The 18,061-nt window shown below is 36.6% G+C and overlaps 2 protein-coding genes across 7 annotated transcripts in view; both read right to left on the bottom strand.

Moving 5' to 3' along the window:
• Positions 1–6,321, bottom strand: part of stat5a (signal transducer and activator of transcription 5a) — an 85,443-nt gene extending 79,122 nt beyond the window's left edge. The window contains exon 1 of the mRNA XM_084135709.1: positions 6,178–6,321. The gene's annotated coding sequence lies outside the window, so the exon portion shown is untranslated. The remainder of the gene's footprint in view (positions 1–6,177) is intronic.
• Positions 6,322–11,893: 5,572 nt separating this feature from the next.
• Positions 11,894–18,061, bottom strand: part of stat3 (signal transducer and activator of transcription 3 (acute-phase response factor)) — a 32,367-nt gene continuing 26,199 nt past the window's right edge. For 2 of the 6 annotated variants that reach the window (XM_084134082.1, XM_084134081.1), the window contains exons 19-24: positions 17,892–18,031; positions 17,527–17,745; positions 17,100–17,142; positions 16,100–16,159; positions 13,094–13,194; positions 11,894–12,715 (exon numbers count right to left, since the gene is read on the bottom strand). In XM_084134082.1, the coding sequence (XP_083990208.1) occupies positions 12,609–12,715; positions 13,094–13,194; positions 16,100–16,159; positions 17,100–17,142; positions 17,527–17,745; positions 17,892–18,031 (670 nt within the window). In that variant the 3' untranslated portion in view covers positions 11,894–12,608. Of the gene's footprint in view, positions 12,716–13,093; positions 13,195–16,099; positions 16,160–16,287; positions 16,982–17,099; positions 17,143–17,526; positions 17,746–17,891; positions 18,032–18,061 lie in introns of those variants that run through there. The other 4 variants (XM_084134084.1, XM_084134083.1, XM_084134086.1 and 1 more) reach the window with 2 other exon arrangements.

Genomic DNA, 18,061 nt, shown 5'->3' with positions numbered 1-18,061 from the left:
CATTGTTTTTTTTCAGTAGTATTTACTTCACCAAAAAATCATTTTTTACAGTGTACTTCTGCTAATCAGTTTATGGGCCACTATTACCTAAAACTGTGTCTATTAATTAATGAGGAAAGATTAAGCATGGAGCAATATTTGTTTTACCAATGCTTATGTTACATCAGTCATTCAAGCTAGAGCTCGGCTAATGTATACATTGCATACATGCACTGTTATTGATACAGTTTCCAAGTGTTCACCGCAATATATTAGAAAGATACTCGGTAAATAAATTACAAGTAAAATAGTCGGTTTGTTGATGGACATGCACTTGTTAATGTTGATGGTGAGGAATTACAGTTGCAATATCTCATAATGTACCTCAAACTGAGTAGTGTTTCACTGAGAAACGTCCTGCTCGAGTCGTCCTTGCGATGGAGGTTCGGTTTAAATAACTAGTTCTTCCAGTGTTTCATCATTGGACTTGCGCTCGCATTGATATGGTAAAATCGACGTCATTGTTCATTACTGTGTAGCAGTAGTATACAATGAGCAGAGCATATCGCGGAAAGGAGGGATTTAGAGAGATTGATTCATCTGACGAGTCGTTTGAGAATCATTGAAAATGTGGTGATGTGCAAATGTATATTATGAGGAAATTAAACCGTTTTTTGACCTTTGATGCATGTAAACCTGTTGTAGGAGACTCCAAAACAACATTAGGAAACTTTAAAATAGCATAATAGGGGCACTTTAATTCTTATAAAATACTACTGACAAAACATGTATAATATTTAGCTAGACAGTCAAATAAACAGACAATCATTAACTACACTGTTTGAGTCACTGAAATGAGCCAGCTCATAAGAGTCTTTCAAACATCGTTTGATTCTGGTTATTGTAAATCCCACAACAGACAATCAATAGGCACACAGGCTTCGCAACAACGGTCATCCCGAAAGCTGGAATATTACAGACTCTAGACTCAGGCCAGGACTAATTGGCCTTGTATCAAGGAAATCTAGAGTAGTGTCCTTTCGCTCATTTGGCAGTGATATCTCCTGTAGGTTTATTTAAAGCAGACAGGACGTGATTGTAATTTCTATGGAAAAGCTGTAATGAAGCATATGGTTGGCTTTATGAATTTCATTATCAATACAATAAGCTTAACTTTCTTCATGTATCACAACATAAGTACATGACCACTGATGTTGGTTAAAAAGATCCTAACCATTAAACAAGACAAATGTGCTGATCTTGCTGCACAGAACTTTGATTCGCTCTCACATTTCCAGGTGCTCGTTAAAGAAGATATTTCCAAGAAAATGCACAAATATATGTGTAACCAAATAAAAAAACACAACTCTGCCCTCTACTTTGGTTTACAGACGTTCTGTCACCTCCCTTTGCCTTTCTATCTTTTCCTTTTCTGTGCTGGTCAACACGTTGACCTTATTCCCTGTACAGCAGTCACATCCCAGTCAACTCTCTCAAATGCTGTGTGTCGACTCAGACAAGAGGGCATCAACCGCACAAACTTTGGCAGCACAGGTCAAACTAGGTTGTGGTCAACAAACGCACTGTGTCAACAAGGTTAAATGTCCAAATGCACCTCAAGTTCAATTATTTATGAAATATAATATTTCAACAGACCTGGGGTTCACCAGAGTTTCACCTCTAATCCCACACCAGATCCTCTACATTCCTGATTTCTCATAGTCAAGGTTGGCCAAACAATTTCGCTAAACATGCATTTCACATTCACTTCCAGTGGTGGGAAGAGACGCAAACGAAGAGAGCTTGAACAAACTTAGCTAAGAGAGAGAGAAAGAGATCTGCCCCTTTTTTCCACAAGTGGACAAAAAGCAAAACAAACACTAACGGCCAAAGGAAATTTTCTAGCACGATCGAGATAATTATGCAGTATGTAAATGTAAGTGTGAGAATTAGCAAGTAGAAACAATTAAGGCAATACATTTAAATAATACAATCAACCTTTAAATAATTAATTTGTACCCTTTGTGTACCTTACTGACAAGAAACCAAATGGTTCAGCCTTAACCATATACAGATTTTTTTGTTGCAGACACCCAACAATTTGTTTGTTTACTCTTTGTTGTCATGACAGCTGTTTCAAAGCTTGTGTGGTCTCAAGTAATCACCTCCAGTGCTAAATTACTGCCAACTGAAAACGCATCTTTAAGTACAGCTAGTACAACGCAAGATCAATGAATGACTGCACTGGTCAAGTACATAAACACTCAACTTAAGCGGCTCTTAAGTGCTCATCAAGAGCCATATTTCTCCAGCTTGAAATGCACAAACTTCATAATCCTCCTCCAGTTGAGCTGAGACAGAACATGTGACTCAATGTAAAACAAAGGCACACTTCAGATTTATGAAATAATAAACTAGACTAAAAATCTAATCTAATCAATTTATGAAATCACAGTCTGTTGTGCCGTAAAACTAGTGACATTTTTACCAAACGTGACACGATCAGTAATGTATTATCCATTTCCAGAAGGGAGTGCTTTATTGCAACAAACTGTGACTGAGCAGAAAGACTGTTTCTTGTCATTTATTAATATACACTCAGGAATGATAAATCATGCATCAAATATTTTCCCTTTTCGTCCTTCCCGGTCTTCATATAATGATTCATATCTAAAAGATAGCCTATCTGGTTAATGGCATTGGTAATTACTAATCATACTTGCATTAAATCATTTAACAACAAACATCTTCATTGTTCACATTGCATAACAACAACAGAAGACAATGTTAATGTATGTTTGTCAGTTTAGCAATAAAATATTGATTTGAAAGTCAGAGCGATTCCTGGAATGCACAAAATAAAAAAAAATCAAACTGACTTGTTACTGTGGCTATTTGATGAGTCGTCATCAATCATTTGCTAAACTAGGTACATCTTACCAATAATCTGACTGCGCAATAAATAACCTGTTGGCAAGATACTAAATAAAGGCCACAATTAGAGCAATTAAAGAACACTTTTCAATCACATTGTGGACAGTTGAATTTGATCATAATGTTAAATAATCATAATGAAAAAGTTCAAAATCAAAATAAATTGTCATTTGCTATTGCTGTGATTCCGTGTGAGTGATCACATCAACATCAGAGAAGAGAAGAGATGTCATTACAAGATGTCATTGGGAGGGGCAGGGATGAATTGCGGACCTGGCCAATGGGGCCAGTGCCCATGGGCCCTTGGTTACCAGGAGTCCGGGGGGCCCAGGGCTTTAAGGCAGCACAATCTAATTTCTTACAGAAAACCCATCAACAATGAAAACAAATGTTTAATTATGCTTGAATATTAGTTGAATGACAACATGACACAATCACATGGGGAACACATGGCAGGATCACATGACTAAAACAGGGAATCACATGACAAGACATGAAACATGACTGACATGAAACATGAACCAAAACAAGACGTGATATATAGTCAAGTCAAGTCAAGTATATTTGTATAGCGCTTTTCACAATACAGATTGTATCAAAGCAGCTTCACAGTATTAAATTAAAATAATACAACAAGGTTTGTTTCTAGTGGAATTTATTGATTGATAAAATTAAATTAAATATTCCCAAAATATCCCCAACTGAGCAAGCCAAAGGCAACAGTGGCAAGGAACCGAAAAAACTCCATCAGGTGACCTAGGCTAATGGTGACCTGAAACTGAAAAAAAAAAACCTTGGGAGAACCCAGGCTCAGTCGGGGGCCAGTTCTCCTCTGGCGTTTATGAACTAGAGGCCGGATTGTAGTTTGAACTGTAAGATTACAAATATTATATGAATGCCTGGCTGAAAGAGATGCGTCTTTAATCTAGTTTTAAACTGGGAGAGCGAGTCTGAGCAACGAACAGTATCAGGAAGGCTATTCCAGAGTTTTGGAGCTAAATGTGAAAATGCTCTCCCTCCTTTGGTGGATCTGGATATCCTAGGTATGACCAAAAGCCTCGAATTTAGTGATCTTAAAGAGCGCGATGGATTATAGGACGATAGAAGATCCGTTAAATAGACTGGAGCTAAGCCGTTTAGGGTCAACAAACGCCAACAAACATCACGGCAGGAAAAATAATAATAATGACGGGGTGGTGGGCACATTGGTCTTTCTTTTCTTTTCTTTTCTTTTCTTTCTTTCTTTCTTTCTTTCTTTCTTTCTTTCTTTCTTTCTTTCTCTCTTTCAGGCATGTATTATAACTTCAAGGAAGATGGGCAGTTATAATAAATAGTACTTTTTCCAATACCTTTCACACAAAGAAAGGAAAGCTCAAAAAGTAGTTCAAATAAAAACTAATTTAATTAAATCACAGCCTTTTAGCACTAAACCATCTATTTTAGTTCATTTGACAGATATTTTGCCAAAGCAACATTAGAGATATAACAAATATTTACAAATATTTTAAATTCATTATGAATCTGTGGCTGGATTTGACACCTCAGAGTGAGAACAGTTTGAATATCATTCATTCATGATCATCATAATGTTCACTCTCTATTACAGTTAAAGGGAAAGAACTGAAAAAATGGGGGTCTGTGAGGGAGGTGCTCTTGGAGATAATTGGCCCTGGGGCCTTTGCAAGTCATAATCCGTTCCTGTGGAGGGGAGGTTATTTTGATTAAAAATGACATGGGCACATTCATTTGTTATTAATTTTTTTTTTACTGATGTGCATGGATAAATCATTTATAATAAATACTGCAATATTAAAATAATGGTTGATTAGCCATTTTTACATTTACAGTAGTGAATACTATGGTCATTTTCAGCATGCTCTTAAATTAAGCTTGACTTTAAGATTTAGTTCTCAATAATCCTGCCACACATTCACACAATTTTTTTTTCCACAATACATCAAGATTTTTGCCGTTGAATAAAAACTATATACGCTACAGGGTTTATGCACTAGTAGCTATATAATAAAGCTAATTGACAGATGCATAACTATCGAAAATAAAGTGTTCTTTACACTTTAAGAGCATACTAAAACGCAATGTGTTCACAAACATTAACAAAAATACATTCAACGCACATGTGTAAGGTACATAGCCTACAGCCGGCGTGAATGTACAAAAGCGCACGCACGCACACACACACTTTCACTGCTGAACGGAAACTAAACAAATTGCATGATGGGAGATAAAAAAAAAATCTACTGTGGAAGATCATATCAAAGGGGAAAACAAAGAGCATGGCTTCAACTTTGTCACAAGGGTAACTGTCGTGTGTCAGGAACTAATAAACTCAGATTTGCATGTTAACAAACTGCGCTATGATTAAAAAACACCCAATGCCCTTCACATAACGGTTAAAACTCATATAAATGTGAGTACATACGCACGACTTTCTTGTAATCGACTTGCCTGTCTCAATGCCAAATGAATGTGACACCTCAAAGCGAAAGGACAGTTCACAATTCGGCAAGAGGTATGGCTTTAATAACACAACCCTGCTTGCTTTATTGAAATCTCCAGTCACAACCACAATGTAGGCTATCATGCATGGCGACAGACCTGTCTCAGCGTTTTAATCATTAACTCTTCGTAACGTAATTAACTTTCACCCACAGAAACCCAATTTGCTCTTCAACCAAAAGAAGTATTGCAACAGACCAGCACTCAAGTTCTCCCCTCATAACGGTAAATTCAACAGCCTGATGAAAACTTTCTCCCGGAGCGTGCGCTTGCGTTCCTCTGAGCGCTTAATAAATGTCAGAATTCTCTTCACATGCGAATTGGTCGAACGCGCAGAATTGTGGAGCCGCATTCGCTGGACTCTGGAATGGAGCTGGAAATGTGAGCTGGACTGTCCAGACTTGACAGGCGTGCTGAGGGGGGCTGGACTCTCAGCCTGTTGATCCGATTAAAAAAAACAGGGTGCAAGAGCTAGGGGCTTGCGAAACACCGGTGTCAAACGCGCACTGTCTGAACTAAACGGGAACCTTTTAAATTAGATTCTATCAGGCATGTCATATATTTCAGGATCAACAAGAGCAACGTAAACAGCTTTAATTCAGCTTGAAAAGTGCAGCACATTGAAGCCTCAATAGGATCAACCGTGAACATTTGTTTATAAACAAATATGCTGTTAAAACAACAACATTTGACATCGACAAACAACATTTAAGACGCACTGAATTCGCACAGATGCATTAAACGTACCTCGGCAGGTCTTCTAAATCCGCTGTCGTTTCGCATAAAAGTACAGCAAAGCTCCAGTTAGCGCCAACGACCCAGAAAGGCAACCTTTCTGCCCCGTCTATCTCAACCAGCAGTGGGTTATACAGTTTTTCATGTGCTTCTACCCCTCCTCTCGCTCTCTCGCTCTCTTTGGCGATGTCCGAATCGTGAACGAGTCGTTCGTTTGAGTCGAATCGCATCAATGAATCGGCTGAACCGTTTCACAAAATCTCTCTAAACGATTCTTTAATGTGTTGGACTGAAAGGGTCCGAGCGGTTCTCGTCTCGAGTCAACAAATCACTGGACTGAGAACCGTCTCTTTCGGCCATTTCCGATTCGTAATGAACAACATTAGCCTACATGAGTGAGCTCATACCAAGAGCATTGGGACCGAAAAGTAAATTGATTTTAAAGTAGGCTAATAGAAATATGTTTATGATTTGTATGAAATTTTTAATCAACACCCATACGCAACATTTTAATAAATATAGTTTTATCAAAACGTGCAAAACTTTTTTTGCCAAAAGATGTGCATGTTTTTATGTAAATGAAAATGATATGTATAGTTTCTACATTATTTAGTTTTTCGAGCTGAATTAAGCCTGCAAACAAACTGAACTGGGACACATGCGATTTCATTGAACCCCCTTATAAAACTCAATTGATGTTTACAATATGAACGTTTTAGCACGTAAAATGCCAAGCTGGGGCATCAGGGGCAACGTGATTGTGCAATTACGTCACGACGTAAAGAATCACTGTGCTCTTTATATGTTCTTTTAAACGAACTGTTTGAAAGAATCGATTCGCGGAAATGAGTCGGACTTCCCAGCAACTACTCTCTCACACTTCTAACCGCCCGTTTCCGGTGTTGTTTCCCTGATGAGAGTCGCTTATGCAAGGAAATGTAAGGTAAGGTTAATGCACAGTCGTTCGCTATAGTCGTCTATAAGGCCGGTGCGAACACTGACAGGCGAATTATTATTTTAGATGTGCAAAAGGTCTAATATGAGCGCTGCGGGACGGGGGTGGGGCTATACAATATAAATACGGTTAGTGGAGCGCGAGGACTGCTGATTGGGCATGAGCGGTTACGCATGACTCGAGTCGAGCTGTATTGGGCTGAGTCTGATATAATATAACCTTAACGCGGAACAAACTGTTTACTTTGAGCTGTCGAAGCGCGCATACGGATGACGAGTACAGTTGTTCTAAAAGTGATGTGGGTTAATTCCCACGCGCATAGAAAACCTGTAAATATATATAAGGCAATGAGAATTAATTAAAATTAATGGAAACATGGAAATTTAGGCTATTAAATGAATGTGCAAATGTCTTATAATTCTCTGACGACCATGGGAGTTTATTGACAGACAGTTAACCTTCAAATATAGGCATATAGCCTATATATATGATAAATATTATATAAACTCCTATAATGTGAGTTTCACTCCCTCAGTAGCACGTTTTATTAACTTGGACGTTTTGTGGGCGTGTAGTTTAAAATGCCATACAATAGCGAATAGCCTAATTATAATGCAAATATAATACAACAACATAATGGCAAGAGGTAAATCCAGTGGCGTTGTATGTTGTTTATGTACAGCACGTAGGCGTTTTCCACTAAACAAACTGTCTTCAGCTGCGATCTCAGCACTTTTAACCGGCTCAGGAGAGTGTGGCTCTGGGAAACGGCCAGATCTGGAAAAAGATCCACTTATGGCGACCCCTATTTCTCCTGTCCTCTGACTTTCGAAGACGGAGAAAAATATTTCCGAGTCGACAAGTGAGATGAGCGGACAGCCGGACGTCAACCCAGATCAAGGTTGGACACAAACTGTGATCAAAAGGCAGCGGGCATGTTTTACGGGTTAGACGAGATCATAAGAGCATGCTATTTGAATAAATCAGTTTTATTTTAGTAGTTGGTTATTTGGAAAAACTCAAAAGCTGGTATTACAAATAAAACAGTTCGCCTTTCAGTGTCTTTTCCAACCATTCTATTTGCAGGCTCGTTCTTTATGGGCTTTAATTAAAATTGGTGCAGTTGCATTAGCTCCCAAGCACACGCTAATTAAATGAGTGATTAATTCAGCCGCATTCAGTAGGTCATTAATGCCCCCTGCTGGTTAAACTATATAACTACGTACATTCACAGACATAGAGGTTGATTAAACATTGATTATTTTTGATCGACTTGGCCGACATAGTATATGGTTGAATTTTGAAATTACATTTCAAGGTAAGGAGAATCAAATAGCAAACATGCCAGTATTTGAGTTTAACAATACAAATATCAGCTGCAGTATATGAGAGAGAGAGTGAATGCTGGTCAATACTATTGTGTAAAAAATACTTTTCTTTTTGCAAGAAAACTATTAAGAAGAGCAATGGGCTCAAACACAGTTTCCCATTCAGGTGCAGCAAATAAACAACCTAGACTGGCAGAACTCCATCCTGGCAAGATGAAAACACAGATTCAGCATATTCTCTCTCTCTGAGTGTGCGGGACCCGTGGAGATTTAGTCTCCTTCCTCCAGAGTGTATATTAATACAAGGCATGTTAAATAAAAAGTATACTTTGCATCTGTTTATCATTATTTGAAATTCTCAAATGCAGCAATCTCTTTCAATCTTGATATTAAGCAGGTGCATGCATTTACACATCCACTCCCCTATTAATAATTCAATAGCACTGTGTTTAATGCCACATAACATATGAAGGGGCTCATGAAAAGCCAATGAACTTGCTCTTTAAATAATTCTCATGTCTTTATAATCAAACAATCAGTTTCTCAGAGTAACCAATATAACAGCTTTATTTCAGAAGGGATTTGTTTCTGCAAAACATTTTCAGTGTTAAATTATTTGTTTCTACAATGCTCATGATGAATAATTGTGGAGAAAAAAAATACCGTAACATTTACAATTATACAGTTACTCCATTATTTTATACTATCATGAAAAATGACATGAATAGAGCAGAATCAATATCTTAAAAAGATAGGAATCAAAAGAACAAAATAGCGAGGATTGTTATTAATGGCACATCCTTTGTATAAGCTGTGAGAACATTTATCTGTAGAAAGTGACCATGTTTTTGCTGCTTTTAAAAGAGATTATAGACTGATTTTTTTAAATTCAACTTCAGAATCAGTACAACTTCACATAGAGCTTGTCAGGACTGACATATACTTATACAAAGACCATAATGCTGTATCATGGAATAGGAACAAAGAAAAAAGTAACAATGCAAATAGAAATCCTGTTTTTGCCTCTTGCATAAAGACAACACAAATTAAACCGATGTATTCTCAGTCCTCCTGAGTCACCGGTCTCCATAAAAATGCAATTATTTGAAAGTATAAACATCATTACTGCAAACCTAATAAACAGCTGGACGTCTAATTAAAGAACCTTGACGAAAGGTCAAAGCACAACGTCCAATGCGGGGTCTCTATCTATCTCTTTTTAACCTTTACAGCAGAATGGCTGGGGTAATGACAGCTAGAGAGAGAGATAAACACTCAGTAATTACTATTTGCGTAAAGGCAGATGAGATTCATTCAGGAAGAATGACCTTTAAATATCTACTGAAACATGATCACTTAATTCTGTTCCACTGGGTCTGAGATAAAATGCCCCTACAGGGCACCCATACAGGGGCATTTATTACAGGGACACCTTGTAAAAGCCAGTCCTGATTTCCCTTACTGTAGTTCTGGTCATCTTTGTTATTAGTTCAGACTCTATTTCCATTTTCAGATGTTATGGTAGCTGAACATACAGTATGGTGAACACACTACTGTTCAAAAGTTTGGGGTTTGTATGATTTTTAAAAGTTTTTGAGAGAAGTCCCCCCCAAGGCTGTATTAATTTGAACAAAAAATTGTGAAATATAATTGTATCTGTTTTATATTTTAATGTTATCTATTTTAATGCTGAATTTTCAGCATCATTACTCCAGTCTTCAGTGTCACATGATCCTTCAGAAATCATTCTAATATGATGATTTGATGCTCAATTTATTATTATTATCAATGCTAATAGTTTTGTGGAATCCAAGCTACGTTTTCTTTTTCAGGACTGTTTGATGAATAGAAGGTTAAAAAAGAACAGCATTTATTACAACATTAAAAATGTCTTTACTGTCAATTTAAAGGTATTGATGTATAAAAAATAATAAAAAATTGTACAGATCCCAAACTTTTGATCGGTAGTGTATATCCCAGCAGATAACTGAAGAACCGCCTCAAGGACACAAAGAGCTGATGACTGTTTCTCATCAAGAATTCATTGTACAATAAAGAGAACATGCATAGTGCAGTGTATATATATATACAGTACAGGTCAAAAGTTTGGAAACATTACTATTTTTTAATGTTTTTGAAAGTTTCTTCTGCTCATCAAGCCTGCATTTATTTGATCAAAAATACAGAAAAAATGTAATATTGTGATATATTATTACAATTTAAAATAATTGGTTTTCAATTTATTATACTTTAAATTATCATTTATTTCTGTGATGCAAAGCTGAATTTTCAGGATCATTACTCCAGTCTCACATGATCCTTTAGAAATCATTCTAATATGATGATTCATTATCAAAGTTGGAAACAGTTCTGCTGCTTAATATTTTTTCATAACCTGTGATACTTTTTTTGGATACTTTGATGAATAAAAAGTAAAAAAAAAAGAAAAAAAGAAGCAAATTTAAAAAAAAAAATATAGAAATCTTTTGTAACAACAATATACACTACTGGTCAGTATTTGGGGTCAGTAATTTTTTTTCTTTCTTTTTTTTTGAAATAAATCAAAAAATAGAAATCTTTAAAAAATAGTAAAGAAGATTTATATTATTAGAAAATATTTTTTTATTTTGAATAAATTAAGTTCTTTTTAACCTTTTATTCATCAAATATATTAGGCAGCAGAACTGTTTCCAACACTCATAATAAATCAGAATATTAGAATGATTTCTAAAGGATCATGTGATAGACTGGATGTCACATGTGACACTGAAGACTGGAGTAATGATGCTGAAAATTCAGGAATAAATTATTATTTAAAGTATATTCAAATAGAAAACTATTATTTTAAGTTGTAATAATATTTCACAATATTACATTTTTTTCTGTATTTTTGATCAAATAAATGCAGGCTTGATGAGCAGAAGAAACTTTTCAAAAACATTAAAAATAGTAATGTTTCCAAACTTTTGACCTGTACTGTATGTGTGTGTGTGTATATATAGCCTATATATATATATATATATATATATATATATATACACTATAAATTGAGAGTAGAAGGAAGGATAGATACACAGACTGGGAAACAAACTTAGACTGACAGATGTTTAAAAATGAAGAAACATCATTTTCCATCATATTTCCGTTTGAAGCGCTGCCTTACATGACGACACAGCAGATCAAGTGAATTGAACAAAATTATAAATATCTGTATATATGTGCATGTATGAATGTGTCTCTCTATATATAAGATTCACCATCTAATTGTTACAATTATAGTGCAAGATTTGCTTGCTATCCAAGTTAGCGCAATAAACATCACATCTAGGACACTGTATATGGTGGAAATATCACATTTGCTCATCTGCGTAATGTATATTTATATATATATATATTTATCTTCTTCCATTCACTTCCCGAAGAAATCCAATAAAAGAGTCAAATATTTTTCAGTAAAACAGTAAAATACAGTATATTTATATAAACCAGAAGCTAAAATGGACAATATAGAACTGCATGCACAAACTTATCATCTGACCATAAATGATAATTCTGTACTAATCCAGAAGTTTGAAGTTTATGTTCAACACGGTACAAGATCATGCTGAGTTTTGGCAGCTTTAAAGTACTGCTTATCAATACTACTGTAAAGTTTACTCCCCTTCACACTCATTTCAAAAGATCAACATGAAAAATGAAAAATTCACTGGCTTTATGCTTTGCTAACAGATCAAGATATGTTTCATGTTTACTAACACCAGTGGACACTGCAATACAAGTGAAAGGCATGGCCAAATGTCTGCAATTAAACATATTGAAAAACTTTTATATAATCTTTACATTAACCTTCTTTGACAAAAAAAAAAAAGCTAAAAACTCCTGTTATTGGTCTTGAATGCCTCATGCTCTTGTAATAAAAGACAAAAAAACATACACTAATCATTTAAAAAAGAATGAGTTCAATTCAGTATTATCAATGTTGATATGAGGATGAAAAGTTAACTTTCGAGCGCGTTTGCACGCTTGTGGCTATGCCTGTAAAAACCGAAAAGAATTGGCTCGGAGAGAGAAAAGGGCTCTAGCACATAAGCACATTATATACATGACAATTACTTTACCCTATGTAAATAACAAACAAAAAAAACTAAAACGTTGGAAACCTAAGCATTTCGGCAGGTGTCCATATCTGAGATTGCTGAGGCTGCAAACCCTTCTCTCATGGGTGAGGGATGATCGGAGCTCAACTCCATGTCCAGAGTGAGGGATTCTGGGGGGGAAACAGAAACACTATTTATCAGACATTAAAATGTCTGAAAAAAAAAGAAAAAAAAAAAAGATTTCTTCATACTGTATGCATAGGTGCATTCACGCCATGTTGTAATTACCATAATTACAAAATCTCAACCTGTAAAATGAGCTAACATCCTCGTAAAGCACGTAATTGCAACTTGTAGGCTGGGAATTTTCAGAGAGCTCCTATTTGTGCCACGTGACCACTGTAGATTCATTTAGGCTTTGATAGTGTCGGCATAAAAAGGCAGAATTCCCAGTCCGAGAACGTCATCTCGAAATTATGGTAATTATGACAAGGCGTTAACGTGCAACACATATTGAGAAAGCTGTTGAAATTAGTCATGTGACTCACCGAGAGGTCCCGGATTGGCCTCCGTGGCTTCATTGTGCATGAGAGAGTCGAGTGTACGAGGGGACATCGGGAACAAATCACTTGTGTTGCCAGAGTTAGTCCTGCAAAAGAAAGGCAGCGTACATCAGACATGACACACAAGCAATCATTAACGTCTACCATCACATATAGACGTCATGATTTAGAAAGATCTGAAAGTTCATTCACCACCTCATGAGTAAACCTTCACTCCAATATTCACATGTATCATAAACACACGACTTACCAAAACACACACACACCCACACTCAAAGTCACACACATGAGCATCACTTGTGTAATATTAGGTAACTTAAAAGGGATTGTTCACCCAAAAAAAAAATGAAGCCTCATGTCGTTCCAAACCTGAATACTTGTTTAATACTGTGGAAAATAAATATAATTTGAGAAATGTCTCAGTGTCTTTTTGTCCATCCAATGGAAGCCAATGGGCTTTAAAGTTGTCATGGGGTTGGAACAACATAAAGGTGAGCAAATGATGGAATTTTCTTTTTAGGGTGAACTATACCTTTTAAGAGATTTTTGACAACTCAGTCAGGTGTTAGAGGCAGTGGATTGAACACAGTGCACTGAAAATGTATATTACTACATAGTTGACAAGCTGTGATGTAATGTGAATCTGGAGTTGTAGTTGTTGCTTGTCCACTTTTATTTCCCCGTCCTTTTCACCTGAGCCGTAAATGCAGTGTGATTATATAATTCTGTATTAGCACATGGAAAAGCTACTGTGCTAACATTACATTTTTGCCATTCATATGTTTGCAAACAAAAAAAAAAAGTTTTTTGTGAGAGGCTACTTTAGAATGGCCATTGATAGAGGAACATGTTTTATGCTTTTTAGTTTTTTTATAGGTGGCTGAATTCACTGAATAAATACTGACATGCTGTATATCATAGCCTGCTTAAAATCTGACCTCTTCTGTGGTGTTCTGCTCGGCTACCCATTGAAGCATCAAGTCTTAACCTGGCGAATGGTTTACCAGAGGGAAAAGTTCACCCATGCCTATTTGTTAACACTACAAACAGCTCATACGGGCGGTTTGTTTTTGGTAAAGCTGCATTTCTACACTATTTCCTGCTTGTGTTGAGACGAGAACAAGCACAAAACCTCTGAACCTGAAGTCTGCACTTAAAACACTAGCAGAGGTGCAGAAGTCAGGCAAGAGGTCATGAACTCACAAACGACACAACAAACTAATCAAATGATACAAATGTCAAACTAGTATTTTCAGATCACTCAAGACATTTAGTTGTTGATCTCGTCTAATATGTCAGGTTGATGGGAACCAGGCGTTGTTAATTTCATGGGATCGATACTTGATGCGTGTATTTTGTTTCTAGAGGAGATCTCAAACAAAAGTGATACTTAAAAACACATTTTTTTTGCTCTAATTTTGGTTTAACCAGTGTAATTTAAAACAAAAGGTGGTAAAATTTCACATCAAATGTTATATCAATATACCTGTCCTGAGATGCAGGCACATATTATATTTTAAAAAAGTGCTATTGCAAGAGTGCTAAAAGTTGCTCATATTGCAAGTATGAGAAAGGGTATAAGAGTTGTTAGGGAGCTTTACAGTATTTTTACTCTAAACCATTGTAATCATATTAGACTTTGTAAGCGTTTTTCCAGAAACACTTTCTCACGCCAATAACATTACCAGGACAATCCAGAGAACTCGCAGTCAAAGATAAAAGAGCACTTTAAAAAGATTGCCAATAAAGTTTAAGCCAAAAGCTTGTTTTTCTTCCTGGAGCATTAAAAGCCCTGACTATCTTACAGCATCCCGAGCAAACGCTAGACGACGTGGTCATTTATTACCACACACAAGGAAAGGACATCTCCAAATTTTACATTTCATTTGTTCAGATTTTGATTGCTTCTTTAACCTGGAGTCTCATAAAATGTGAATTTGCTAATAGAGATGTAAGTTATGTCAGTTATTGTTGAATCCTGAAAAAAAAAGTGAATAAACTCTGGATGCTGAGCACAAAAGAGTGCAGATAATATTCTTGCAGATGCTAAGGTTTGGTTAGCATGATCCAGTTAGCCTTTGATGGTAGATGAGATGTCACAACTAACTTTCTCCATTGACAGCTATTCAGAAGTAGCAAGCAATGTATGTTTTTTGCAAGCAAAACATAAATCACAAACTATATAATTAATGTTAAATAATGTGATTAAACTGTATATCTCCAGATGGTCCTGTGGCCGGCAACAGAGCCACAGGTATTACAGACCTCACTGGTTCAGAAATACAGTGTGATGTGATATAAACAGTGGCAACAGTTATGAGGGGATGTGCTACATCTAATTATTTGATTAGTCATGGTCATTTGTGTGGTTGTTGCTCAATATCCATGTCTTGCCACATTCAGGTTGGGCAAAGCCTCCTAAAAGACAGTTCTCAATGTCTATCACTGTTACTTTTACTGATATTTTGGTTTGAAATGGTGTTTTCATCATATTGGGGATACATTGAAATTTTCTGTGGACACGGCCATAATAAGGGTCACATGTGTGACATGAGTCTCGGAGACACCATTGTTTAAAATACTGAGGGACCAAACCATTTATACATCACATAAAATGCAACATTTGATTCATAGCACTTTCCTCTAAGGGGGAAAAGTTAAATGAACATGGGAGAGAAGGTAATCAGTTAGCTTGTGACCTTAGAAATGAATTAAAAAAAATCCCTTGTCTACAGCAGAAGTAGTTCACCAACACAAAACTGAGATTCAGAGACATGAACAACAGCCATTCCAGCCTTTTAACTTGTACAAAAGTTCCCCTGGCATCCAGACCTCTTGTTATAAAGGGATGAAGTGAGTAAACAGAAACCCTTGGTCAAGCTCTAGAGATGTTAAAAGGAATGATCTATGTTAGCAGAGGACTACAGGATTTGTTTGACCACAAACGTTCATGTCTCATACACACACATAGAGCAGCTCCCTAGTGCCTACCCAGGGAAGCCGTTCCCAAGCAGCTCACTGTCCGGGAAGTCCATGAAGACGGAAGGACACCTATGGAGAGAGGTCAGTTTATAGCCTGCCTAACACACACACACACACACACACACGTGTACATAGATGACCTCCAGTAAATCCAACCCCTCTACAAAGACAGAAAGCATTTGTGATTCAAGCAAGACTGAGTTTGAAGCAGCTTTTATTCCAACCAAATTTTTCTTGTAGCCAAGCATGTTACCTAACATGGCAGTGTACATTGTGATGTATTACAGTTTATATACCATGTCCATTAACCATTGCTCCCATTATCTTAAAGTCAACATAAAAAAAAAAACATTCAAAAATCTGGTGCCGTTTCAGAGGCAGAGCAAGTTATATTTTGAAAGTCTAATATGGCTATAAATATAAATATAGGAATATGAAAGTTTACAAAAAGACAAACATTATTTGGAATAATCTACACTGAAAACAAGGAATTGTTCAAAATATCGTCCAGGAACGCATATTAATGTAAATAGCGTCAATTGTTATTTCATTCGTTTTGATTTTTTAAATTCGATTTCTACATTATTCTTTTTTAAATGTATTACATTTAAGTTCTGAAATCACATGGCTACAAAGTGTTTACACAACAGTTCACCTCAAGTTGTGCGCTTAATACATGTTAATGACAACAGTAAGCCTGAACCTCCTTTAATTAGCTGTTTTGTTGATCATGTGCTTTTTAAAGCATTATTTTCTCTCTCTTTCTGTCTTCTTGTGCAAGATTGTGGTTTAAAGGATGGTGTGAAGGGTCCTTGGAGGATTCAGTAGTGGCTACATCCCTGATCCATGTTGAAAAGAAAACTGAGAGGAGTACTTTGCATGTGCTCCTGCCTGAAGAGTCACCAGAGATTTCAAAGTTTACAAGAGGACAGAGAGAGAAAACAGAGACTACAGCAAGATCAATCATTCACACACATACTGAGGTGAGGAAGAAAGGAAAGCTACTTACGGGGTGACACAGATGAACTTGGTCTTCAGGTAGGGCTGAATTACTAAAAGAAAAAGAAAATCGCCGTGTTATTAAACAGGGAGAGTGAATAGGATTTTTGATGAAAATAAATAACAGTTACAATGTAAAAGTCTTCACTGTCACTTTTGATCAATTTAATGTGTCCTTTATGAATAAAAGTATTTCATTTACCATTAAAAAAAATAACCAAAGAATAAAATCATGCTTTTGCATTCTCTCTTCTCTTATTCTTAGATGATTTCCTCAAAGGGAGAACGTTTCTGGTAAACCACACCCTTTCAGTGCACTTCCAATACAAAAATAGCCTCCAAGACAAATGAGAACGAAATGAGACACACTTTTGCCAAGGAACAGACAGATGTTATTCTAAGCCAGAATGAATTATATTCCCGCAAAGGACACTCACCACATCCAGGGTCAGGGAATTCAGTATCAGGCTGGGCCTCGGGGCGGCAGTACTTGCCAAACGCCTCCTCTTTGGGGATATCGGGGTAGAGGTAGACCAGCGGCGAGACGAGGATGTTGGTGGCATCCATGATCTTGTAACCCATGATGATCTCAGCGAAAGACATGCTGTTGAGCTGCTGCTTAGTGTACGGTTCAACTGACTGGATCTGGGTCTTACCTGCACATACATACAAGAGCACAAACGCTTCACATATTCAACTATACAACTACAGAAACATTTAATAAAGTACAAAACTTTTATTTCAACATTGACTTGGTACCGAAGTACTGACACTTTCGACATGTACATGGAAATGCATTCACCATTGATGTCCTTCTCAACCCAGGTGAAGGTAATTCCTCCCTCTTTGCTGCTTTCACTGAAGCGTAGCAGGAATGTCCCAGGAGGCTTTGGACTCAGGATTGCCCTCTCTCTTTCTTTACTGATGAAGCCCATAATATACCTGACGCACACAAGAGCTTTATATAACCAC

This window comes from Abramis brama, assembly GCF_963993115.1.
Source record: "Abramis brama genome assembly, chromosome: 1".
NCBI classification, from domain to species: Eukaryota; Metazoa; Chordata; class Actinopteri; order Cypriniformes; family Leuciscidae; genus Abramis; species Abramis brama.
This window is presented reverse-complemented; position numbering and strand designations above follow the sequence as displayed.